The sequence below is a fragment of the Streptopelia decaocto genome, assembly GCF_964273445.1.
Source record: "Streptopelia decaocto genome assembly, chromosome: 3".
NCBI lineage: Eukaryota > Metazoa > Chordata > Aves > Columbiformes > Columbidae > Streptopelia > Streptopelia decaocto.
Genome location: NC_138656.1, coordinates 63,457,815 through 63,484,417, shown reverse-complemented (window position 1 = coordinate 63,484,417; position 26,603 = coordinate 63,457,815). Strand labels below are relative to the sequence as shown.

General features: G+C 35.2%; 1 protein-coding gene across 11 annotated transcripts in view; it reads right to left on the bottom strand.

Moving 5' to 3' along the window:
- The window catches only part of EPB41L2 (erythrocyte membrane protein band 4.1 like 2), a 100,673-nt gene that overhangs the window by 35,805 nt on the left and 38,265 nt on the right, over positions 1-26,603 (bottom strand). For all 11 annotated transcript variants that reach the window (XM_082047352.1, XM_082047353.1, XM_082047351.1 and 8 more), the window contains exons 3-9: positions 22,934-23,418; positions 21,396-21,608; positions 14,602-14,706; positions 9,986-10,028; positions 3,479-3,554; positions 1,775-1,993; positions 1,224-1,311 (exon numbers count right to left, since the gene is read on the bottom strand). In XM_082047352.1, coding sequence (XP_081903478.1) covers positions 1,224-1,311; positions 1,775-1,993; positions 3,479-3,554; positions 9,986-10,028; positions 14,602-14,706; positions 21,396-21,608; positions 22,934-23,404 — 1,215 coding nt within the window. In that variant the 5' untranslated portion in view covers positions 23,405-23,418. The remainder of the gene's footprint in view (positions 1-1,223; positions 1,312-1,774; positions 1,994-3,478; positions 3,555-9,985; positions 10,029-14,601; positions 14,707-21,395; positions 21,609-22,933; positions 23,419-26,603) is intronic.

Sequence of the window (26,603 nt, the reverse complement as noted above, 5' to 3'; positions counted from 1 at the left end):
AAAATTAAAAACAAGCCTTTCCAACTTAAAACAGTCAGTGAAAAGTCTGACTTGGTGATCATGGTGATCTTTTACAGTCACCTACTATTCCAGCAAAGACATAGGTAGTAATGGGTAGTTGGCTGAAAATGTCAACATCATGATTTCAAAGTGCTGGCAGGCTGGGTTTCTGAGCACTCTGTTCCACTGATGGAATTTGGTGCAATTTTTACAGGTTACAAAACTGATCAGTTACTGATAAGGCTTCAATATGCTGTAGCACTACACAGTACAACAGAATCTCGTGTCTGCCCCAGCAACGAATCAACTATACCAAATGTCAACACTGTCATTAAAAAGTTGCTTCACTGGCATAACTAACAGCTGCAAGTGGATCCTGGCAAACAGGTCTAGCACTTGCTTTTACTCTACTACAGCAAAAGAAAGCTCCAATCTAAGTTCCTTCAAACACTACAGACCAGTTGAAAAGCTAAACTGCACTTGTATTAAAAAATGAATTTCACAGACATGGTTAATGTATGCGAATAAAAATTGAAGTATATTACTTTCAAGTGCTTCTAACAGAACACAGGAAATAGTCTATGGAAAATCAGAAAAGACAAGTGCACATTGTTTCCATATGAAACAGAATTAAATGTTTCTTCAGTACTTAAAGGTCTTTTCTTTTTTTAAATATAGGTCTGATATGCTTACAATGAATTAATCTTCCTAATGATTTGAGATTCTGGATTTGTGTAAGGGAATGGAAGGGGGTTGGTTAGTTGGGCTTTTAACTAAAAAAATCCTACTGTAAATGCAAATTTGATTTGAGTTACTCAGAGGAATAGAAAGAGCACCAAAAAAACACCCTCCCCCAAAACCTCCCCCCACCTCTGCACTTAACTCTCATGGTATTACAAAAACAATTGTGTTGGTTTAGGTTTTACTTTACAGCCCCATGTCTCCTTGGCATCAAAAATCTGACATATAAAATGTATTCTGCTGCTCTTATGAGTAAAGTATTATTTCCAAGTTTCACACACATCTAGGCACTAAATAAACTTAGATTTAAAATAAATTTTAAGGATATTAGAGCTGTGAACAGAATAATTATTGTGACCAAGAGATAAAAGGCTTATGCCTAAGAACTGAGTGTATGAAAATGTTTAAATTATCTATATATACTATGTCCTTTAATACTGAACACATCTATCTTAAAATAAAACGAAACCAATCCCCAATACCTTGGCATGATGTAAATCCACTCCATACATGGAGAGTCTCTTAGCATTTTCTAGGAACTGGGAATCCGCCTGTGCTGGAGTCAAGCCCCTAAAACCATTGAATAAGGCTTGAGTTTATTGACAAAAAAAAATGAGAATCAAAACTGAGTGGAATCCTGGAATTCAGACAAACAGAAAAAGCTCAGTTTCGTAAGGTATCAATAGCATTTTAGGCCTGAAGGAAAATTGTTATTTCAGAGCATATTTATATTCCTTTAGTAGAGATTTCCACCTTCACTCTTTCAAAATATTTTAGTTGTATGTTGCTTAAACTCATATGCTCAGATAAAAAATATTTTCTCCAAAAGTTCTCTTCTGAGATTTTAGTGAAGCTACTATTTTCAAACTAAAATTTTTAAACATACAAAAAGTAAGAGGTTCTAGCTACACAGCAAAAGATTTCCAAAGTGACAATAATGTCAGCTTAGCAATTTCACATACACTCCTAAGAGAATTGACATAAATATGACAAAGCGTGATGATTTCATTTAATCCCCCTGTATCTGACAGACCTGTGTGTTTTGTGTAGCTCAGCTACTTTCTCTTCCATTTCTTGGGTTTGATTGGGCGCAAATTGGAATTCACTGATATAGTCACTGCGATGCTCCTCTGGGTCATGGTCACCCAGCTCAGCCTGCAGGGTATAGGAACCAAGGAGGGCGTGAGTCACAAAAGAACACGGCAGTCGACCAGATGCAATGTCCTGACGAAGCTGTAAGCACAAGAAATATCTGCAGGACAAAGGAATGTAGAAAAAGAAAAAAGTATTACCAGCAGCAAATTCATGAGAGATATGGCAGAATTTATCAAGATGAATGTGATCACATATGCATATATTAAAATAAGTCACTGCATTAATAATTTGTTAGACTTTACATTGTTTGAGCATTATAGACACAGTGAATTTCACTAACATTTCTAAGAGTCAATATTAATTTCATAACTAATTTGAAAAGCAGGAAAAATTCTTATTTCCAATATAAATGAATGAAAAACTGTATCTAGTTTGTAACAAAAGCCGACTTAGGAACTACTTCATTTTGCATTCTAGCCTGCAGGTATCTAAAGGTTTACAAGTAAACCCCCATGCATTTCCTTTGAAATTTCCCTTTGGCTTTAAAATTCTAACTTTTCTATCCCTTGCAGTTCCTCAGATAATCAAGTCATGTAATACACAAAAGAAATCCAGCTTAGTACCAAACTTGTAATTGCCTTCTTTAAACCATCTTTGTATTAGAATTTAATATTTCAGGTACTGCATACAGTCTTCTACCCCATTTAACAAGTTAACAATCCATAGACATCTTACCCTTGCACAGATTTTTCATGTAAACTAAAAAAGGTTAAAGTTTTACAAGTGAAGCTCACATTTTAAGGAATTTAGCTTTAAGCTAAAACCATCAAAATGCTTTTATCAGTTGAACACACAACTGAAAATTCAACCAACTCGCTAGAAACTTTCAAAGTAAACACAGACAGCTTCTTTCAAACATACTGCATACTAAATGTCTTAGACTATTTGTAGTCTATCAGCTACAGACTTGCGTAGCTATCTTACTTTGTGCAGAAGACTGCTATGATGTGATGTATAGTAACATATTCTGCCTCAGCACAGTCAGCTAATTCCAAATCAAAACTGTTCAGGTTTTCCATCACTCCCAAAAAAATGAGCATCAGTTCCTTGCACTCACTGGTTATGTTAAGTCTTGCAATGCTACTTATTAGGTGTCTAGTATCCACTGCATTCTAAGTACTTTCTATCTAAGAAATCTGGAAGAGAATTATTTTCAGGTTTTATTATGTTTTATTTAATGCATATGTACAAAACTATGTTTTTATCAACCTAGCCTAGATAGTTACTGAAGTGTCTTGGATCCTGTGAGCCTCACTCTTAATATCAATACGCTCACACCCTCATTTGCTATATAATAATGCAGCAGTCTGACAAACCTTCTTTCAAACATGATCCTTCTCAACCCCTGCCCAAATCATACCCCCAATTCATCATTAAATTGATTTTCTCAGGTTTCTTCCTGAAGTTTTCACTTTACCTTTTCAACCTCGTTCCAAAATGCAGTTGATATAAGAACATCTATAGTGTTCTAGAGTAACAGCCAAACCTGTTACAGCATCCAGAAACTGAAGAAGAAATTTTATATGCCCTTCAAATTACACTAATAGTACTTTTAAAGTTTAAAAATAGGAACTATGCATACCTAGTGATATCTTCAGTCAACTGTGAAGGATCTGGAGGATAAAACTTCACATTAAAGGTGAATATCCAAGGTAAACCTAAACAAGGGAAATGTCTGATTGTTAATCTCAAACAAGGTGAAGCGAGCAAAGAAAGAACCCACTGAAAAATGTTAGGTAGCCATATCAATCTTGTATCACTGAAATATTGAAGAAAGTTTTTTTTTCCCCTCTTTTTACAGTACGTTAGTAAGAAGCATAGATTATTTCCATTACCAGGTAGTAACTCATATACACATACAGTGAAAGAATAGCATGTCAAAAACTATTTTCAAAACATGTTTTACAGTAAATTATAAAAATATCAGCATAAGTTTTTAATTTGAAAACTACTGTGATATATTAATGCTTTTAAGATATTCTGTCTTCAAAGACACTTGCAATGACTTTGTATTTATTTCCAACTCGTCCAAAGATAACAGTCTCCCCATTTAAACTGACTGTTGATTTGAGAGACCCTACAGTAGCTGTGAACATGAGATGTCAAAATGAGGCCTGTGCTGTATATAACAGAAAGATAATGTGTAAATTACTCATATTCCTACAAAATGCATGGAAGACAAAATATTAACCATTCCTCCTTCAAAATATATTTTATGAAACAACACCTTTAGCAACTATAATAGCAATGACATTTTAAGTTTACTTTCTCTTGTGTTAGAATTGTTAACACCACCTGCATTTTTTAAGCAAAAGCATGCTTAAAACTAGATTAATTGACAAAGTATAATTGTTGCCTTTCTCCATAGCTCTAATTTTAAATAAATCTTTAAGATTTAAAAGCTGAAGTCACTTATCAATAAGTAAAATACAGTCTCAGAATGTTATTCTACTAGTATTGTAACACTGTGCAAGAATACATTAAGTGGAAAGTACTAATAACTTGACAAGACATAGAACTTCCCTAATTTGAACAGATTTTATTAAGTACAATACAGGACATGTAACAGAAAATCCCCAAATAAGAGCCTAGAAAAGAATTTAATAGTTTGGCTTTGCATACTGCTTGAAAGCAAATGTAGCTGAGCTTTACCATATCTTGCCAAACATATTGAAAGTAACACTACAACGTGGATCTGATCAAAATTAAGAAAATCAGAAAATAAATCAAACTATTATCAACACAATTAAGCAGCCTTTTTGCCTTCCTGTTGCCCTTTTTCTCCCAATACAAAAAAATATTATGGTGAAAGACCTAGCATAAATAATCTTCGGTAAAACATGGTAATCATGGTAATCATTTTATAAAGCTTGTTAATGATGAATTTTGGACAGTAAATTATTTTAAAAATCTGTCCTACGGAAATAAATCAGGCTTTGAAAAAATATGTATTTTAATAACAAGACTGAAATGCCATTTCCAACATTATGCTAGAAAAGAGTGCTGACATTTTGTTTAAGGTTATTTTCTTTTTTAAAAAAAAGGGGGGAAAAATACCCCACACAACATATTTTAAAATTTCACAGCTGTTAAAGGTGAAGAGGTGCTTTGTGTCAACATTTCTGATGTCTTTCAACATTTCAAAAATTATTTCAGTTTTTCAGACATGACTTCATTGGAGCACTCCAATTTCTGCTTAAATGTGAACATCATTCTCCACCTGGCACGTAAGTCACTATTTCCTTTTGAGAGTTTAGGGTTTTAACATATCTTAATCTTCCCAGTGATTATTTATTTGTTAGAACAATGATACCTTTGCTTACAAAACTCCTTAAAAGAGAAAGCCTAATTTATCAGCAGTACACAGACTACTGAATCAGGTAAAATATGCCCCACTGCATCATCTACTGCAATCCAGTGCAAGACAGAATTAAGACAAAAACACCTTTAAAAATGTCTAACACTAATTAATACATATAGCATAAACAAACGGAATTAAAGCTGGAATAGCCTGCCTCCATCATTTATCTCCCAGGAAATTAGCAGTATCATTTAATGAAGAGCCACTGATTTTGAGTAGGCCAAACTGATGAAAAGAAGCAATTGGGCCAAAACGCCTATGAAAAAAGTGTTTAGGCAGAGGTGTCATGTTAACAGGGCTTTGAGATGGGGAGGGATGGACGAAGGATGTGTCCTTCCAACACAAATACTAACCAGTTTTCCTGGAATGAAGCAATGTCTCCTGGTCTGAAGAATTTTTTCCTGGTCTAAAATTGCTGTTAAACTAGTCACAGATGAAGTCCTGCTTAACCTATTTCTCTTTTTGTTAGCATTTCTAAGTTAGCTTTCAGAAAGCACTGTAGTCAGGAGACCTAGACACCATTTGAAGAAAAAGAAAAAAAACCACTCCTTTCCATAAAGTCTAAAAAGAGCATAAATCCTGTGAATGTATAGACTATGTGAAAAAGGTCAGTGTCTGCTCATACTAATTCACATAAATAAATCATAGAAAAAATGTTTTTGTTGACTTTCTACTGAATATATTCTGGACAGCTGGTGACATTATATTTTGCCCGATGACTTTTCAGCAAATCTATCCCCTGAATAAAGACTAGCAAGTATATTACAATGTGCACAGTCTATATTTGTACTTCTCACTAGAGCATACTGTTTAGAGCCATATAATGGATGTATACAAATATAATTGTCTTCACACAATAATGCACACTATACCAGGCATCTGGAATTGGTGGCCAAGACAAAAAGAATAAACAACTCTGATATTTAAAATGATCTTCAGCATTCTGTCCCTGATAAGGCTCTCTGTTTCGATGTTTAATAATACAGGATATAGAAATGTCAAAAATTTTTCTAGCCAGCTTGTTACCTCAAAAATGCTTTTGTGGCAACTTTAGGCACATTCTTAGAGAAAAAGAATGCAAAGTAACCAATTAGCTAGCAGCATACAATCAACATGATTCATCCCATTCAAACTTGGAAATCAGTGAATTGTGGGTTTTTTTTCTCCAGTAAAGGCTTTTTCTGATGATACCTCTGTGTCTCAGCTAACATTTTTTCGAGTACTGTGAGATTAGGACAGATACACTGCTCACAGACAGATGTAAAAAAGCCCCATAAAATTAAGAAAATTGTAGCAATTTTCACTTAAGCTACTTTTAAGGAAACTGAACACACAAGATCTATATCCAGTCCATATTTTCAAAAATACATTTTAAAAAATCAAGAAAAAAACCCCACACAACACACAAACCCCCACAAACCAGAGTCCAGCCACCCCTAGTTGGACTAACAAGATTCAGCTCACAAACTCAGACATCTCCAAACAGCAAAATCATTCTTTATAATTAGTAGACACAGAGGAGCACTTCTTGCAGGACAACCCTTCCCTGGCACAGGTACTTACTTCTCTTCATGACTTATAAGATGGACTCTACGGTAATTAGCTTAGACTGAAATTAGCCACAACTTTTACAGATATATGGTTATTTACATAAAAGAGATGGATATAAAATAAAGTGACCCCAATGTTTTGATGCCTGAGCTTAACCATGCTTTGTTAGCACTAAAATCAAACCAGAGACATACATTTAAAAGGCAAGCCTATACCTTAACTACATTTTACTTTTCTTAGCACTTAAAATACAAATTTTTAATTTCTTAAATATTTTAGTACAGTTTTGTGAAATTCTAAACTCATGCTATATTACTCTCAGACAATCATATTTATGAATTTATCACCATTTGCTCTACTGTATAATTTTAAAATATACCTATTTAACCATATCATTACCCTTCCATATCACCCTCTCTTCTGAGCAGTCAAGATGCTTAGGCTGTATTACAGAATATACCATAGAACGAATGTCAAAAATCAAGATGATAGAGACAAATATAATTACCTCACCTTTCACCTGATTGAATTAGTTAGAGGTTTTAACACATGCCAGTGGGTATCCATTTACATGAGATTAAAAAAAGGTCAAGAACTAATTTTCCTGAAGAGACCAGGCTAGCCAAAAGCAAACAAGCATTTTACCACCTTCACAGCTGTGCTAACAGAGCCAGTAATTTGTGGATCAAGTTCATTAGCCAAAATAACAGTGATAATTGCTGAGAAACAACATAATTGCCCAGCCAAGGGCCAACCTGAACAAATGAGAGATCATATAGAAGGCCTACAGACCCTGACTTTGCAAGAGCCAGCCTGATGCAGAACATGATTTGGGGGAGGCTACAAGATTCTCTTTCTGTTGTCCCCAGTCACAGATAGTACATACATGCCCAAAGTGCAGAGTATTTGTTATTGTTCACATGTTAGACAGTGACAGAGTTTGTTATAAATATTAAGTTGCAAACTGGTATGCTGAACTCAATTTCCAAATTTGCCATCTTTGTGTGTTCAGATCAATGTGTTTGTCCAGATCCACTTACCTAGCATGCCAGTGCTTCAGTTTGTGCTCTACATGAGAAAAAGAAATGTGTTTCTTCATCTCAAATGTTCAAATGGAGTAGTAGGTTTTAAAGGTACCTTAAATTTACTATAATTGAGTATTTTTGTACATAAGATTTCCATTCTTGATTCAAAGATAAGTATATTTAGAACTAAGACTGAAACAAAGAAAAGCCTCATTACTTGATAATCATGGTGCTAGGGGATAAAATTTATTTTTGCAGTACATCCCAATATCTAGAATCTCTAATATACTAATTACAAGGAACACAACTGACAGTACGCTGATTACTTGCAAATTGGTGTAATCAAGTTTCATTCTAAAAATCCTTAAAATGGCTCACTTGGTGGTTTGCCTTATACACGATGCTTATCAACTCTGAAATGTTACAGAGCAGAGAAAAAGTTCCAGTCATGATGTTTAATTCAAGAAACTGGACTTGATCTCCAATATAGAATGTAGGTCTTCATGATTTACAAAAATCACATCCCTTTAAAATATTTTCGTAGGATGTATTACATGTTATTAAAAAAATGTTGTGTAATGGATCCAAATAATTCTCAGGTCATTTCCTACACTTCAGACTAATGACACTTGTAGCCTATATAGCATGCAGATCACTACAGGAGACAATATAAAAAGTATCAATGTCCTCAGTCTTCTGTCAGATATTCAAACCAAACAAAATGGCCTTTAGCCCACATGTTTGGACAACTAACAGGTTTTTACTGAGGACGTGCAGAATGAGAAGTTACAAAACCAGCAACTTTTCCTTCATTAAAAGGATGGCCTTTACTTGCTCAAGTATATTAGTACATTCACTATTTTAATAGGTCTAGTTTGCTTATACAAGAACACATTAGCTTAAAAAAAAAGTTTCCAAGGAAGCTTCTGTAACTGTCATTTCTTTATTGAAAACATAAACCACACCTTCCTAGTAAGGGATTTCATCAATTGGTAAAGGCTTAAGGAAAGCAAAATGAACACCACTACGATTTCTGGAAAAATGTGTTGCCTTAAAACAGGAAGTTAACAAAAGTAAAGAAACCACCTGCTTATCATTGTAAACAACACACTGCTGTTCTTAATTGCAAGTGTTCCCACTGGATCACATTCCTCAAAAGAGTTCAGAGTCAGTTTCTTGTATTGCTTAAATTTTTGTTGTTTTGGAACTATAGACATGTACATCTTACTATCATCATAATCTCCTCCCACTTACATTTCCTGACAGGCACCCACGAAATAAGATTTCCATCAGAAACCAAACAAAAAACCCCCTGCATTGGCCACAAATTAGTAAACCAATGAGAAGAATTTCAGTAAGGGTTGTCTAGCCCTTCTTAGTGGCTACTTATTTTGAGAGATGTGTACTCACAAAGAGTAATTCCTGCATTTACTCTCCATTCACTCCCCTATCTACTACAAAAGCTACCTGGCTAATGAAAAGTTTTGACAGTTTTATGCAAACAGGGTAAAATAAATTACTCATTGTGTATGGAGTATAGGAAGCAGAAACACTTCTCACACGGATTCAGTCTGAAAAGCACTGTAGCAAGACATTCAAAGATTATGCTCTCTATTCCGTTTCCATTCTGCAAATGATGGACACATCAAAAAATCCTGATCAGGACTGAAAAATATACATTTTCTGTGAGACATGTTGATTCTCTTTTTATAGTTTCATATTTTTCATATTTCATGTTTTTGAGTCTTCAGAGTTAGAAGTCCTATAGCAACAACCATGACCATCTTTGCAAGATGACATTCTCCATCCTATAACCCAAATATCAGCACAAAGCAGAAAAACACCTGCTGTTTCAGGATGCAAAAAAATCAACTGTTAGTCACACACAACACAGGAAAATTTTTGGGCAGCAGCCAGTACAATGATTAACTTCTACAGACAACGCTCAGTGATTCTTTGTTTACTTTGTGGACATGGGACAGAAATAGAAGCTTTGCTTTCTGTTCTAAGGTTGAATATATAATTATCAGATAAAAAAATCTTTTAATGCTATAAGTACACAATTTAGTTGACATCCAGGCTACTAAGCTTATGAAGAATATTTCTGTGAGGAAATAAAAGTAGTATAGCATCAGAATACAGAAGTACTTACTTCGAATTTGTCTCTTAATTTCCTTTGAAGAATCTAGCCAGTTCTGAAAAAAAAAAAACAAACAAACAAACCAGCATTTAAAATCATTTGAAACTAAAGATGGTGAAGTAACTTCATACAGTGCAGTTAAAGTTTATATTGTTCAGACATGTGTTCTATTTTAAAGTAATTCAGAATTCTAAAATTGAACTTGTGATTTGCTAGCAAGTCTCACCACCCATGCACATCAATGAAACTGTGTAATGCCACTGCCTTCACTGTTGCTTTTAGACTATTTATGCCCTGTAATTTTAAAAAGTAGATAATCTCATGGTGGAGGTGGTCTAGTTAATTACATTTGACAAATGCAATTTTCTCTCATGCTCCTTTTATTGACATAAGCAGACTTTTCAGGAACAGCTATGTAATCGCTCCATGTCTGTGCTGCACAGCCAGAGTTACTTAAGATGGTATTTCTCTTCAACTCTAGAGACTTATTATTCTCAAGGCATATACATTTTAGTGCTGATGATGCTCAAAGATGCTTGGAAAAACCTTATGAAATTTCATGCCTTTTTCCTGACCTCCCCCAAAGCGAATTTCTCTATAAGCATGTATTATGTTAACACTGATACACTGGCAAGGTTCAAATCTAGATACTCAGCTCTATTTCAGACAATGCAAATAAAGGCAGTTTTTCATATTTAGATGCCTCACTATCAAATGTGTTCTATCCTCAATGCAAAAAAAAAATATATTTTTATATAATCTGTGCAACCAGTTAAAGATTTCATAGCATTTCAGTTACTATTGATATGTGCAAAAGAGACAATTGTGACCAGATCATCCAAGAATAGAACTTTGGGAAGTAAGACTAACAAGTCAGTAGTGTACATTCATCAGTAACTTAGACAATCCTGTTTACCAATTTTACTCAGTTAGAAAATACATTGAGAGACTAGAAACAAACCTTTTAAATGCAGTTACCAAGAATTTGTGTTATACAATGTTTAAACCTTTATTTCCCATGGCCAGATGCACATACACAAGCACATACATGGACACAGGCACACATGCAGACAAACAGCCTGCCAGCAAGATTCAGCACATTTCAAAGGCAGAGGTGTGCAAAGTAGGGCAGAATTAGCAACTAACTTGTAAGGTCAAGGACAAAACCTACATTTCCACAAATCACTGCACATATTAGCAGCTTTAAGGTCAGAAGGGACCCTCAATTCCAGCACAGAAGTTGCTAAAGACATCTCTACCAATGCCGCTTGCCTAACCTAGCCAAATAGCAGATACTGGGTATAATGTGACTCAGCTTTCAGTTTATGGTACCAAACTCCAGATGCAACAATTGTTTTCCAATACTACATCCCTCAGTCTTTATTACAGGCTTTTCCATCTAAGGTTGAATTTCCTTCTAGGAGACAAAACATGCTAGGCTATAGTGTTTTGGGTCTGTATGGATTAGGCAAATGTGGAACTACATGTTTTCGCACTAGTGCAAATCTTTAACATAGATCACCTCTGCTGATAGAGGATGTGGCTTCTAGGACTATGACCCAAAATACTAAGTTCTCTGTTTTAAATGACCTTGATCCAAGTTGATTTCAACAGACATGCAGCATGTATATATTAGACAAATACTATTTACAAATTAAATGCATTATCATTTTGATAGATGTAATTAAAAACACCACATTTCTTACTTTAAGAAGTCTGTGACCTCTGCATTTCATAGCTACTATAATTCTTCCAGAGATGCACGGTCCATAACATCATTACAAAGGAAGAAACAAAAAACAATCCTCCAAAAGATCTGGATACTATTTATACTGTTTAAGTCAGAAAAACTGCTAGTTGCTGGATGAGCCTTGATGTAGAAATGCCTTGGAGGACAACATTTTGGCATTAATTCCATTCTGAAATCATACACAGCCATATTCTTCCAGTTACAGATAACCAGAAGTAGCTTAAACTCTTAAATTTTACATGCAGTACAGTATAAAGTAAATAAATAAGTATAGAATATCACATGGCATAACTACAGCAGAAAACTAGGATTCATAAGTGTATATTACTTTCAGTGCTTTATCTTTTACCATTATAAAATAGGAGAAAATAATACACAATATCTTGCAAGATGAGAAGAATAATCCTTTCTTTACAGGAGTTATACAGTTCATTTTCTGATTTTCCAAACTTGGACTAAGCTTATGTGAAACAGATTTTGCCACCAACTTTCATTATTCTTCTGTCAAAAAAAATCAGACACTTATATTCTATTTAAATGCATAGTGATAGGGGTGGGGGTTTTTGCATCTGTACTTTTTGTTACGGATAAAACAAATACTACTGAAAGAATCTACCCTGAAATAGACCTCTTAATGCAGAATAGACAGGTCTGTCTTTCAAAACAGAAGTGTATATACACAACTTTGTTCCAGTAGGCAAAAATCTATTCCTTTAATTTGTGAATGGTAAGGTTACAGATAAGACAAAGTAATGAATTGTCAAAGAACAACAAAATGTTCTCTAACAGTACAAAAGTATTTTGTGCAAATCCAGAAAAGCAGCATTTCCAAGCTGGCGCCCAGAATGTGAGAGCAGAACTTTTCTAACACTTCTGCAGACCAATTACATTGTGAATGGAGCATTCATGGACTTCTGAGGGTGTAATGCAATGAAATCACTAACTATACTCTAGACCAATAAATTCCACATTTGCAAAACCACAAAAGAAATAATTAATGAGTAATTAGACCCAAATAGTTTTTAAATGTGTATTAAAGCTAACAAAAAAAATCAGTCTGATTTGAAGACAACATCTCTTACAGCTGCACAGAACACCCATAGAGAAAAGTTAATGGGACTCCTCCTCCAATGGTACCCCAATGGTGCATTAGGGATCAGCTCTAATTCAAAAATGTGCCTGGCATTCAGTTTCCACACCCCACAGCTGCCGTCAAGTTCAACAGCTGGCTTATAAATGGGTGGCTGTGATGAGTGCACAAGAATGAGAAAAACACATCATTCAGCATTTAGAACTGACTGGCCTGGAGGTCAGAGATTTGTGGAATTTTAATCTGAAGAGTCAACAGTCATAACAGGAGAAAAAAAAGTGCATCAGAAAAAACTGGTACTGAGATGGAAGAAGAATTCAAACTTACTGCAGAGGTGAATAAAAAAGAAGGCCCTAAAACCACCAAAAGTTCCAAGTCCCCAGACTTTCTTTGGCAGCTATTGCTGAAAACAACTGATCAGTCCAATACACCTCTATCTATTAAATCAAAACATAAAATGTTGATTTTTTTAAGAAGAATGAAAAAAGGTTGAAACACTTAAAAGTCTTAAGACAGAAGCACAGAATTTGTTAAAAACATACCACAAATCACACTAAAAACAACTTCAGTGTTCTTCATCTGTGTATTAAAATAAATCTCGTCAGTAAGAAAGATGAGCACTCCGGTCTTACTGACCACATCTTGCGTAGCTACACAATTTCAAACTCACCAGCACAAAAGCACGGCAGCTGGGGAAGTGGAACCTCCTCAGCGCACAACCAGTCATTTTGCTGTATTAAGACACTGCAGCAGCTACACTTCACACTATCAATTTATACCACAACTGGTGCAAGAACTTCCAAACGTGGTGGTGTAAAAAAGCAATAGCTCTAAAATATGTAACTTGAGTGATAATAGCAATAAAAATAAACATGCCCATACAAATGTGCACATCACAGACTTGACAACTCATACAAGTCTGTAAGCACTTAGGCCAAGTGAGTAGTTCGTGCTAAAGCCCATATTTTCAAATTCTTATTTAAAAACCTGGCAATTCCCCCTCATCTGGTCATCACAGCTCACAGATGCAGGAGAGGCATAGAACCATCTATATAATGGCACTTCCGGTACAATGTAGAGCATACGGCTTATACAGCCAGGAAATATCTAAAATAAACCCCTCCTTCACTGTTAATCACTGACATTTAAAATTGTGTAGCTTCTGCCTTTCACCATACTCTGCACCAACCCAGACTTCCATCTTTACAAATGCCAAAATTTTATTTAAGCTTAATTCTTAATTTTCATTAAGAATTTATGAAAAAGGAACTCTGAAACCTAATAGTTACTTAAGGGCAAGATTTCCTTCATGGTCCTTTTCAAATACAAAAGAAAAGGCAGTACTACTTACTGGAAAGTCAGGTAGAAGGTTATCTTTTTTATTATTATTTACCATCCAAAGTTTGTTTTGTTTGTTTCTTTAAAAAAATGTAAAAAATTAAAGCACCCAGAACTTTGGGGAGTTGTCAGACATTTAAGGCAAAGAAATTAGTTAATTTCCTGTCTTCACTTGCAGGGATGTTTACTGTTTTACCATAAAGCCTAGCAAACCCTCAAATAACTTTCTCAAAAAGGTAGGTATTTTAAATACTCCCCTACTCTAAATAAGAAGTGAACACTTTATTAGGTATCTGAACATACACATCAGTATCTTGCACTTATTGTTAGTTTACAGCAGACTAGAATTGATATTTTGCAATGTTTACCCAAATGTTTCTAATGGTACACATTTAATACAATATGCCTCACTAAACTATTCAACTCACCCCCCCTCACACACAGGCTTACCTTCTGTTCTGAATTCTCGTAAAACGAGAGCCCAAAATAGTCCTTCTCCAGTAAATTGAGATGTTCACACACTTTGTCAAACAGCACTTGGCCTTTTGCTCTTTTCTGGGAAAAAAAAAAAATTACAGCGTTATCAGTAAATCCTTAACTACAGGTACTGTAATTAGATGGTATTAGTCAGGAAAACAACAAAAAAAAATTGTAGCTTTCTTACAATACACTGTTCACCATATTTTAAAAGCTCTGCATATCACTGACAAAAATAAAGACATTTCCATTTTTGTCAATTCATCAAAAAAATTGACTTGAATGCACAAGGAAAATTCAGTACCTAAACTGATTGAAATATTTTGCACCATTAATTGCCATTAATAGTTCTTATTTTTTTCTGCATCTTTATTTTTGAAATAACGAAGAGTTCTTCATGTCAGCCAACTTTTTATATATTATTATCTTCTAAAATCTTATTTATTTCCTACAGTGTTAATTTCTGTTAACTTTTGCATTTCTAGCATTTTGGCATACATCTGACTTTTATGAATCATGTGATATGAAACTCCCAAGAAAAATAAAGCATGTTATCATCTTCAAGAGACAAAAAGAACAAGCAGACCACTTAAAGTTGGTGATCAGACCAGCAGAAGTAGCATGACAGTGTAAGCAGAGCACAAGCAACAAGCACAAGCAACAAGCTGTCTATACTGCACAAGTTTTGAGGGGCAGAAAATAAGAGAGCTGCCTTCTATTTGTAGATTTATGAACACTTTCAAATACTCAAAAATTAAAACCCGCCTTAAAGAAGTTTAGTTTTCCTCAAAATAATATTTGTGGAAGTCAGTAATCAAAGAAAGATCACATTTTAATTTAAGGTTAGTTTCAATATTGCAGTCTGCTAGTTTATAGTAGTAATTGAAGATACTACTAAAAAGGCTGATTGCAGTAGCTCAGTATTACTGCAGCTGAAGCAAACGGCAATTAGTCCTGAATTTTTATCTGTGTTTCTTGTACCTGGAACTGGGAACATAAACAAGGGCATCCTGTATCTTCCTATTGCTGGTAATGAAATGCAGGCCAAGGCCCTACTTCCAAGCACAAGGTTTGAGGGAAAAGATTTATTGTACTGGAGATGGTAGCTGACAAGAGACAAAGTTTTAGAGCAGACTGCTCACGACACATACACAAGCATGTGGAAGATGAGAATTTCTTTCCACAGCCAAAATTTGAACATGAATGGCATGCAGTCTCCTAGTTCGAACCAACCTCTTCACAACTGTTCTGCTATTTGTGGCATTTATCAATGAGGCCACAACATGGCATTTTCAGAGGCCTGGCAGCGTAAAGGAATTTTTGCATTTGCTTATCCTACAGATTTCAGTAGATGACCAACACCACTGCAATTCCACAGAAAGGCCATCGCGACACTGCAGCCATTGTCCCCACAGACAGCACAGGGTGCTCGCAACGTGCCCCAGCTCAGCGCTCGCCTGCAGCTCGGCCCCACAGCACAGAACATTAAGGCCGGGGGGGAGAGGGGTGAAAAGGAGGTATGCACTGAGCAAATAGTAAAGGCATTGTTGTTTTATTCCCCAAGAATCCAAAGCTTTATTTGTTCAAGATCGCATTGTTCAGCAGCCGTTACAGTCCCAAAGATCAGAAAATTTTCAAAGCAACACTGATAAAAATGAGCCTATTTTACAGCACGAGCATCACAGTGAGACAGTGGAAATTGGAAGTCAGTCACTTTTGAAAGGGGGCGCTGGGAATCTTAAGTCTGTTTGGTACTTTCAGAAATTTTACTCTGCCGAAAGACAGATAACTATTTCCCCCAAGAGTCTGAAGTAGCCACTTATTATTCTTGACAGCCTCACTTTCAGCTTAATTTAAAAAATCAGCAATATAGAGAAGAGCTAAACTGAAAGCAAAAGTATAAGCAAAAGAGGGTTTGAAGAGCCTTGGACTGCTGACATGCACACAATAGATCTAATTTTTCTCCCTAAATCAGGGATCACACCTTGCAAAGGCAAGTTCCAGGTATACATTTCAGTAAAGGAAACTACATAGTACTACAGAAATAATATATGCTATCATTAAGGCCATATCTGGAGTCAGTACTAATTATGTAGCTTTTCATGAAGTTCATAAACTAAAAACTACAGTTAATATCAAGTCTTTGACATACAGAAAGATAATGCAGCCAAATCTGCAGGAAATATCTTCCAAATATAACAGTAAAATATTGCACATTTTCTTCTTAGGAACTCATAGTCTACACAGAATTTGGATATACTGGCAACATCCACTGTATCTTTAAAGATGTTTTGGTAAGTTTATAACTCTTCCACATATGGAAAAACACCACTGTGCCACAAAGGCCAAGTTACAATAGTTACATTCTAGGCAGCAGAACAATACAAAGAAGTTACAGCATGTTTTATCATATAATATAAACCGAATAGTAATCCCTGTCCCCAAAGGGATTACAAAGAAATTGCACTTGAGAAGTTTGTTTTTGCAAATTAAACACTTTTACACTTATAGACCTCTGTCACGGATTCGAAAGCAAAAGAAGCCTCTCGGTATCAGCAACACTTCGCGTTATAAAATCCTACTTGTAAAATTAAAAGATTCCTAATTTTTCATTATTTTTTAATATTGTGATATAGTTTTAAAAATCTGCAAAAGTATTTAACCTTTCTGAGAGTTATTTGCCTACTTCAATTTTTGGGAAAATGTTCAGATCAGAACGCTGGCAAATCTCTTTTTCCTTCAGGATTTAGTATTTTGTGTACTGAAAGAAAAAGGAAGGTACTATTCTTGTCATTTTGTATGCTGGTGCCAAAATTGGTATGTACATTCAGACTATGTTAATAAGGGCATTTATACCATATACATTTAGTTGTGGTGATGCCAGAGGTGAAAGAAAGGGGTTTGATTCCCTCTACGTGAACTTTGCAGAGATGCAGAGACCATCTTTTGGCTTTGACAGGACTTCACACATAAACATTAATTTCAGTGGTGTATGTTCAGTCTGCACCAATATTTTTTCAATGTGTCTAATTTAATGTCATACTTATTTTTCTTCTTCTAAATAAAGTATGCCATACTTTAAACAGACCACTTAGCTTTATTCAAACATTAGTCTACACAACTGAGCAATCAGAAATAAAGACTTGCAAATCAAAACCCAACTACGATTAAACATCTGTTCTGTATCAAGTTCATTCAGATTTTTCTTAATTAAGTGTTAAAAACTAATCTTAATTGTACATTAAGCAAACATTTTTACTTTGTGTTAGCAAACTGTAAATAACCACAGAACCTAAGTCAACTCCAATATATTTCACTTGTTCATACGTGCATAAAATACAGTCAATGCTGGCATCCTTTAAATGCCTTTTGTTATAAATATTTAATTAGACCACTGACTGAATGCAGTAAACAAACCCAACAGGATCTTCATTTGCTTCTAACTAGTAATCATTATGCAGTTAGCACTTTTTTGTTTGTTTAAACTGTGTTTATCCTCTACTAAAACCCAGATTATATTTAAAGCAGAAAATCTGAACAAGTCTTTATTGCAGATCCCAAATGTAATGACATTTCCTCTCAACTACTTAAGAAACCACAGAACCAAGTGAGAAAAAAAAGCAAGTTGATTCCCTTTCATGAAAGAGGCACATGTAGATCACCCTAGAAGATTAATAACTTACACCTGCTCCCACAGGTGTCAATTACAAGGAAAGGAGTAGGTCAAAATTACATGATATGCACTGTGCTAAAAAAACTGAAAAAATATTCTAGAAATTAAATCTCAAACATTCCAACAGTCAGCTCATTCAGGCTATTAAAACTCCACTCCCATTACATCTCACAAATATTACACTATTGAATCATGAACCTAAGTTATTTTATCCTTTAACATGGTTCTGTCATTTCAAGTAAGAACAAAGATCCAGCTGGTTACAATTTTTGGCAAATACCACTCAACATCTTTCATCCTCACATATTTTGACAAGTCTCTCTGATACACTTACATGTTGTTATCCCTATAAGTGACTTGAACTCTCTTTAAAGTAAGCAATAAAATGTAACTGAAAGTTCCTAACAGTTCATAGCCTGTGAAAGTTGTTTTATGTCACACTTCTCCAGAACTATTAAAACAGTAGTTTCTTCCTCTTCAGGCATTCACACATTACTCTGGAGAGTATGAGCCTACATGGACTTTAAGGATTACAACAGTTTTAAGGTTAAAATTAATTAATTGAATTAACTGCTCATGTTGCCTATGTATGCACATACAGTGTACACATGACTCACCTTTAGTATAATCCATAAAATATTATGTCATCATGTATTTCAGAAGTTTCCTAGAGATAAAGAGCTTTGGATGTTTTTACTTCAAAACTACAGAACACAGAAAACTGTTTTGTTAATATGGAACCTGTGGACTTACGGAACTTTATACATTTTAGATTAAAAGTTAAAGGGCTTAAATATGACATTTCACTGGAGGTTAGTCTTCTTCCTTATGAAACTTTCCAGGTTCCCTCAAACCAAAATAAAGTAAGTTTGAATAGTGCCTGGTATCAAAGTGCGTAACACTACTAGCACAAAGTTCTTAATTCCTCAGAGCAATTACCCAAGATACAGAGGAATCACAGACAACAAATACATATTTTATCAACTATCCAAGATACCAATGCAGAGATGCTGATGGCAGAATCGACTACAGTTCATTTAAGAGGAAAGAAAACAACAACAACCCAAAACAAAAAAACAACCAAACAAAAAACCTACCAAAAAAACAAACAAACAATCCCCCATGAAACACTACAGTAAGAATTTCAAGTTACAATGAACTGAGGAATAGGCTTCACTGAGTACAAGGCTTAGCTTCATTCTGCTGACAGGTCATGGACTTCTCTGCGCAACAGAGTACCTTAAATGTTGCGTTTACATCAGTATTCAGAGCAAGCATATTTGGAAGAAGCTATGCTCACGAAAAGGACAATAAACCAAGCCCTTCAAATTTGCATTTACAAAAGCAAAGCAATAAAGGTACAAAGACAGATGAGAAAAAAACCTGAAGGGAATAATCACAAGAAAATGACATATCTGTTGAAACAGTCCTGTAGAAAAAGAATTATTGACTTAAAGTTCAAACTGGCAAGCTGACACCAGTCAGGTGACCTATTAAGGCAAAATAAAAGAGTTCTAAGGGCAAAAAGAACAAACAGATTACTTTCAGAGGTGATAAATTAATTTACAAAGAAACTCTCAAAAAAGAGAAATATCTGAGATGTGCTTTATGTTGGAAGCCAAACATCAGCCATGGCAGGCATGCCTGGGGCAATGGGAAAGACATGTGAAAACAAGCCCGAGAAATAATTCCATTGCCAAACAACACTAGGTGGCTGCAACAAAAACCCAGAACTTAAAGTAATTATATACAAAATATATAAATGGCAAAAAAAAAAAGGAGGGTACAAATGTACCTGTAATCCTACAGCAACATTTGATTACAAATTTTGAACTATAAAAGAACAGCATTCAATTATATTTGTTTGCAAAGATGCCTCTATATTACAATAAAAACATGATTCCCATGAGTGATTCTGCTCCCCCCCCCAATAATTTCATATATAAACTTGCTATCTCAATATATTAAAGGTATTTTTTTTCTCTGAGAATTTCTTATCAGTTTCCGTTCTGTGGCACTCATCAACAAATGACAACACGTTAAAGAGAAGACACACACAGGAATTAGCTTTCAGAAATACTTTGTCACGGAAACAAACTCTTCTTTACTCTGAAATATCTCTGTGCATTCTGCAAGTCATATATAAATATATAGATTCTGAGAATGTTATGCAGAAGTTATGTCAATTTAATGTTAATTAGACTTTAAATTGTAAAAAAAAAATCCCAATTTTATTAGTATAATACAGGCTAAATTTGCACATGTACTTAATCCACTCAAACCAAATTAATTCCAGTTAGAACAAAGTGCACATCAATGCAAATTTTGTACTATCACCAAGTTTACAATTGCATTGCAATTTTTGCTGGTTTTTTGTTTGTTTCTTTGTTGTTGTTGTGTTTTTTGTTTGTTTTTTAACCACTGCAGGGTTCCTTATAAATATTTGCTCCTAACATTCAACTCCTTTCTGAATATTCCATAAAGGAAAAAAAAAAAAAGTAGAGTGACATTATATACAATTCCCTTATGCAAAACCTACTTCTACCCCCACCCTTTTAAGTCGATGATAATGTAGTATTAACCCTTGCTTACAGGGGACAGGGATAAGAAGCCCTAGAGCACTCTCATTTTTCCTATGTAAACAGGAATAAGTTTTACATTGGAGTTCACAATGTATTTGTGAAACTCCATGATGAAACCAAATTCCAGAACATCTTTGCAATTTGCTGCTGCAAAAACAAAACAAAAACAAATCAACCAAAGAACAGAAGAGCTCACAAGACAACCACAATATACTTACTGTCTCTGCCTACCAGTTACTGTCACAGACTTACTGCATTTTCACCTCAGCAAATTGTACTACTCTTATTGCAGCGCTTGAAGGTCAACCTGACTAATTGTGCTGGGGTCTGGGAGGAAGAGGCTTGGGAAAAAAATGTTCATGTGAATCATGTGCAGGCAAACCTCTATTCTATCCCCAAATTTAACACTACTGTGTGTTAAAAGATGATTTTGTCTTTTAATATTAAAGTGCAGACCTCTTACTTTAAAGCAGCTATATAGACAGGTCTTTACTAGAGACTTGATGCCTTACCTCTAGGTCACAGCTGAATTCTGTGCCATCCAGAAGCACCACTTTACACTGCACAGTTTTAATTTTCTTGGGAGACTTCTGAGGAATGTTTTCTGTTTTAATTTCAGCTGTCTGCACTTCTTTTGCCTCCCTTTTTTCTTTTTCTTCTTGTTTCTCCTCCTTTCCCTCTGGAACTTTCTCTACTTCTGTTTCTTTACCATCTTCTTTGGCAGGCTGTATAAAATACAGTTAATGATTGAAGTTCAGGAAGGTAGATATTTTTGACTTGTTAATTTCTTTTATAACACTCTAATAAATACAACATTAAGCTTTCATTAAAGGTATTCAGATATTGGAATCATAATAAACAGTGTAAGCATTAAGGTCTTCCTCTGAGGACCAGATATTCTTGCTCTCAAACCATGGAAGGTGTCTTTTCTTTCCTTAAATTGAGCTAATTTTTATAATGTTTTATTGGCTCCCACCCCCCCCGAACAGAAACACATTTAACAAGAAGCTCCATGATTTATACAAAACTAAAAAACAGTGTTTATGAAAGTCAAGCCATACAGAATGACTGAGGTTGGATGGGAAAACTTGAGATCATGTAGTGCAATGATGTGAGGGCCCCTCTGGGGCCACCCTAGAGCAGTTTGCCTATGACCACATCTAGTTGGGTTTTGAGTATCTTCACAGATGGAGACTCCACAATGTCTCTGGATAACCTGTTCCTCCACCACAGTAAAAAAGATTTTTTTTTGTGATTTGAGATGGAATTTCATGTTTTTAATTTGTGCCTGTTCCCTTTTGTCTTTTAGCTACATATCACTGAGAAGAGTCTGGCTCCTCATGCCCTCCCTTCAGGTATTTATAAATATTGATTATTTCCCTTGACCCTTCTCTTCTCCAGACAGAACAGTACCAATTCTCTCAGCCCCTCCTCATATGAAAGATTCTCTATTGCTTCAATCATCTGCATCAGCCTAGAACGTTGAGGTCTGAGTGTTAAGAACTGGTGTGCAACTTTTCAAAAACCAAGACTCTGGAGCACTGCAGTAGGTGGTGTTCACCTTGCAACTTGGCACCAAACTCCTAAAATCAATCAATAAGGACAGTGACCACAAGCATGGTTTCTAGGTAAAGGATAACAAAAGTGAGTACTGAAGGACTTGAGATAATCCTTTTGTTATTTGTTGTGGTTAAGTCACTAAAGAGGTATTCCAATACCTTCAAATCTAACTTAAGCAGCTTCTCTTACCCCTGCTCATTTCTACAACAATACAGTTTTACATTCCTTTGAGCTATGCCACAGTGTGAGGTTACACTAAAATTAGACATCTAGAATGAATGGAGTGAAAAATGGTCTGTCACAGAGCAGGAACTTTGAAAACCAGCTATGCTACTCATAACTACATCAACCCAACTGCACAAAAGGCCAGACAGTAGCAGTCATATTTTCCCTGATATGATCCTACCTAAGTTTTACATTAATTACATAAATCATAAATCAGGTCTCATTAAAATCACTCCAAAGCATTTATTAGCCTTCCCACACATACCTGTGTTTCAGCAACACTAACAGAGTGTTTTTCTTCTTTGTCATCTGCTTTAGCATTATGCTGATTTTCAGCTGCTGCTTCTTTTAAGCTCTTTTTTGGCTGAGCCACCCCCTCTGGTGTCTGGCATTCACTTTCTTGAACTGCTTGTTCTTCCCCTGTGGTCCTTTTCTTGGTCTCATCTTTGGGCTCTGCCAAGGTGTATGATTTTTGTTTCTTAAGCCAGGGGGGAAGGAAGCGAGAAATACCCTTGCTTTCAGGTGAAGATTTTTCCTTCTTCTGGCTACTTAGACTACTTTGGCTAGTTGGTGCTGGGACAGAGGAAGAATCTTCAGCTTCTTCAGAGAATGTTTCCCTAGACTTTTGATTTTCTGGAGTCTCTGATGCTTCCTCAGGCTTGTCCTTGGCTTTGTCTGGTCCCAGCTGCTCAGAATCTTTCTTTACTTCAGTCTCTGATCCAACTTCAGTTGTCATTGTCCCAGCTTACACTAAAAGAAACAACAATGAAAATAATTTTATTATGTAGCATCACTAGTTTTACTGACTCATACATTTTTGCAGTAATTTGTAGTAATAATCTACAAGAGTTTCTAAATTAAACTTACTGGGGTTAAAGAAATACTGGTTTAAAATGGCTAGATACCATTAGAAGTCAGTGGTAATTATTTACAACCTTCTTAAAATAATTAGTTTTAAACTGATGATCTGTTTGTCTGGCCTGAACAAGAGCAGGTTAGTTACAATCACATTTCTAAGTAAAACACTGGGCCCTCTCCATTAAAATGCCATTAATGCCTGCCATTAGAGTCAGGAGGTTATCAGCAGTTCAGGACTCCTGCTGAACTCCACTACTGCTGTCCACACCCCTGCTCAAAAAAAGAGAGTCAAGGAGAAGGTCATCTAGTTCAGGCTTGATGCACTGAACTCCCACAACACTTCAAAATGCAATTGAACTCAACCAGAAACTAGTTTACATCACAAGGCAGCAGCAACACGTTGCCCCTAGTCAGAAAAAGCTAAACTAAGCCATTCCCAAGGACAAAAAGACGAAAAAGAGGAAACTAATAAATGCCTAAGAGAGAAGCCTCTCTGGCAAAAGAGGCGGGCAATATAGAGCAAAGGAGACAAACTTGACAGTTATCTTAGTAAGAAGCTTTGACATAGACTAGAACTATCTACAAGCAAATTCATATTAAGATTAAAAGTAACTACACGTTGTGTGTGTAAATTGTTCTTTATTTTAAACTTCAGTATCTAAACCAAAACATTCACCAATGGGGAAATTAAAAGTTAGTTTCTTTGCTGCTATACAAGAGACTTTTGAATACATTTCAAGTTCAAATACTACAGTTATGCAGCTACTTCCTTCACTTTTCATAAAACTTTCAAGTTTTGAATTGTTAATAAAATTTGTTGTGATAGAGTATTAATGTTTATGTATGTATTATTTAATCTTAGAAGTAAAAGGCCTCTGAAAGGCAGGTTTCCGTTTGACTGACTGTTGAGATTAAATAATTTGCTATTTCAAACCTTATATTAGCATGTTTGTTTTAAAGCTGCTATTAGCCAAATTACATTTTGCTACCACCTTATCTTATTGCTGCTATTCTTTCCTAATGGTAGGTATGAATCCTAGTAATAATGTAAAAGTTTATTGTCAAAATCAACACTATATAGAAAACCAAAATCAACTTTCTGCAAGAGAAAAATCCACAAACTTCTGCTGATCAGAGAATAGCAATCCACACTGCTTAATAAAGTCAAAATGGAGGTTTCATTATTAACAGAGATGGTGGTTATAATCTTCAAAGAAGCTATAGGAACAGAAAATCACTGTATTTCCTGCATGTGCCTTTTACTTTTCAAAATCTACAGAAATGCATGAAATACATGTACATACTAATAAAAATTATATACCGTTCTTAAAATTAAGATCATATTTTGCTTATACAGTCAAATAGCAGGCATCTCCAGAAAATTCCTTAGTACTGAGCGAAATAAATGGCCCTGTAAACGTGTTCCTATTATATTGTTCTAACAATAAAAAGAACTGAGGACACCAAGTTATACATCTTAACTGATTAAATTAAGACAGGATAGCAGTGGGTGGTACAAACTCGCTCAGTGTGAAACAAAAAAGGATCTGCACCACCAAGTGTCCAGGTTTTTCACAACTTAAGTTATATTTAAAAGGACAGCTTGGCTTTATATTGCCAAAGCAAGGGAAACTTGTAACAGACCCTGTCTGAATAGGTCTGTGCACGTTCATTTAATGCCTTCATTTGATGCCCACAGCAGGAGGTGATTTCTTTCATAAGCTCCATTTCCCACAAGCTTGTAACTTCAGTGCTTTTCCATGGAAAAAGAATGAGGGAGGAAAAACCTACAAAACAAAACACAGGTTTTCCCTAAGCCTGTAGATTGCTTTGTACTCCCAGCCACCTCTGAATGAGTTGTTAGACATAGATGAATTTACTGAACAAGGGCACTGACCAAGAGCATAAGTGATAGTCTTCCCAAAGTATCTACTTTCTCTAGCACGAGCTTGATATATTTCTGTTTTCTAGAGTTTCATTTTAGCACAAGAATCAGGCATTCCTGAAGAAACAGACAATCAGGTCTACCTGCCCTTTCCTGCACTCACCTCCCTTGTACTCACTGATTCAAGGCTCTGAGTATTTAAAAGTCAGAAAAGGCAATCCTGAACTTTTTTCTTTTTCAGTTTGTCACTGAAATTCATAGCAAACTCAAGAAATCAAAATTGCGTTGATATTTAGATCTCCATCACCCTACTAGAATTCACAAAGGAACCACCATGTCATAGAAGAAAAAAAATAAATTCATCCTACTTCTGTTGAAATAAATTACAACTCAGTGCACTAAAGGCAACATGAGTGTCTGCACAAGTCATGCAATTTTCTGGATCACCATGTTAATAATTTATTTAAATCGTTAGCTTCTTAAAAATTAAACAATTATACACTTGTACTTCCAAATATTAAAATTCACATGAAGTACACATAAAAAAAAAAAAAAAAAAGGGAGCAAAGAACTTAAAAATATACATGAAAACATAAAATGAGGTCACGTACTTCAACAACTTATTTGGGAGTTGTTTTATTTCTTGATGTATTATTGATTTAAAGCACAAAAGACTGCTCTGAATTTCAGAGTTGGTTAGAACAGCTCATTTACAAACAATACGCTTGCTGGTTTCAACACATAACATTTGTTGACATGAAAGCCATAAAGAAGTAAACTCCTAGCTGGAACAGCCATCCAAATTTTAGAGTGTAAAAGGGTCTGGTTTAACCATCAGGTAATACCTGAAGAACATGGTACTACCCCCAGAAGATTTTTCAAAAGCATAAATCAATTCTGTAGAGTACAGTAATTTATACTCCAAATCATGCTAGATGTACCTACAAAAAAGAACTTTCTTTTACATTTCCATTAAATTTTAAAAACTTGTATTTTATCATCAGTGTGTAAACAACAAAACTCATGGCATCACATAGTTCTGTGCTGCATCATTTTGCTGAAGGTGCCAATATAACCTGCACGCATTCTATTAGCAGACAAAAATAATGTAAACCAAAATTCACCTTTTAGTCATTATTTAGGTCGATTACTACAACCGCAATGACATGAAGCTCTCTAAACACAAAGGAAT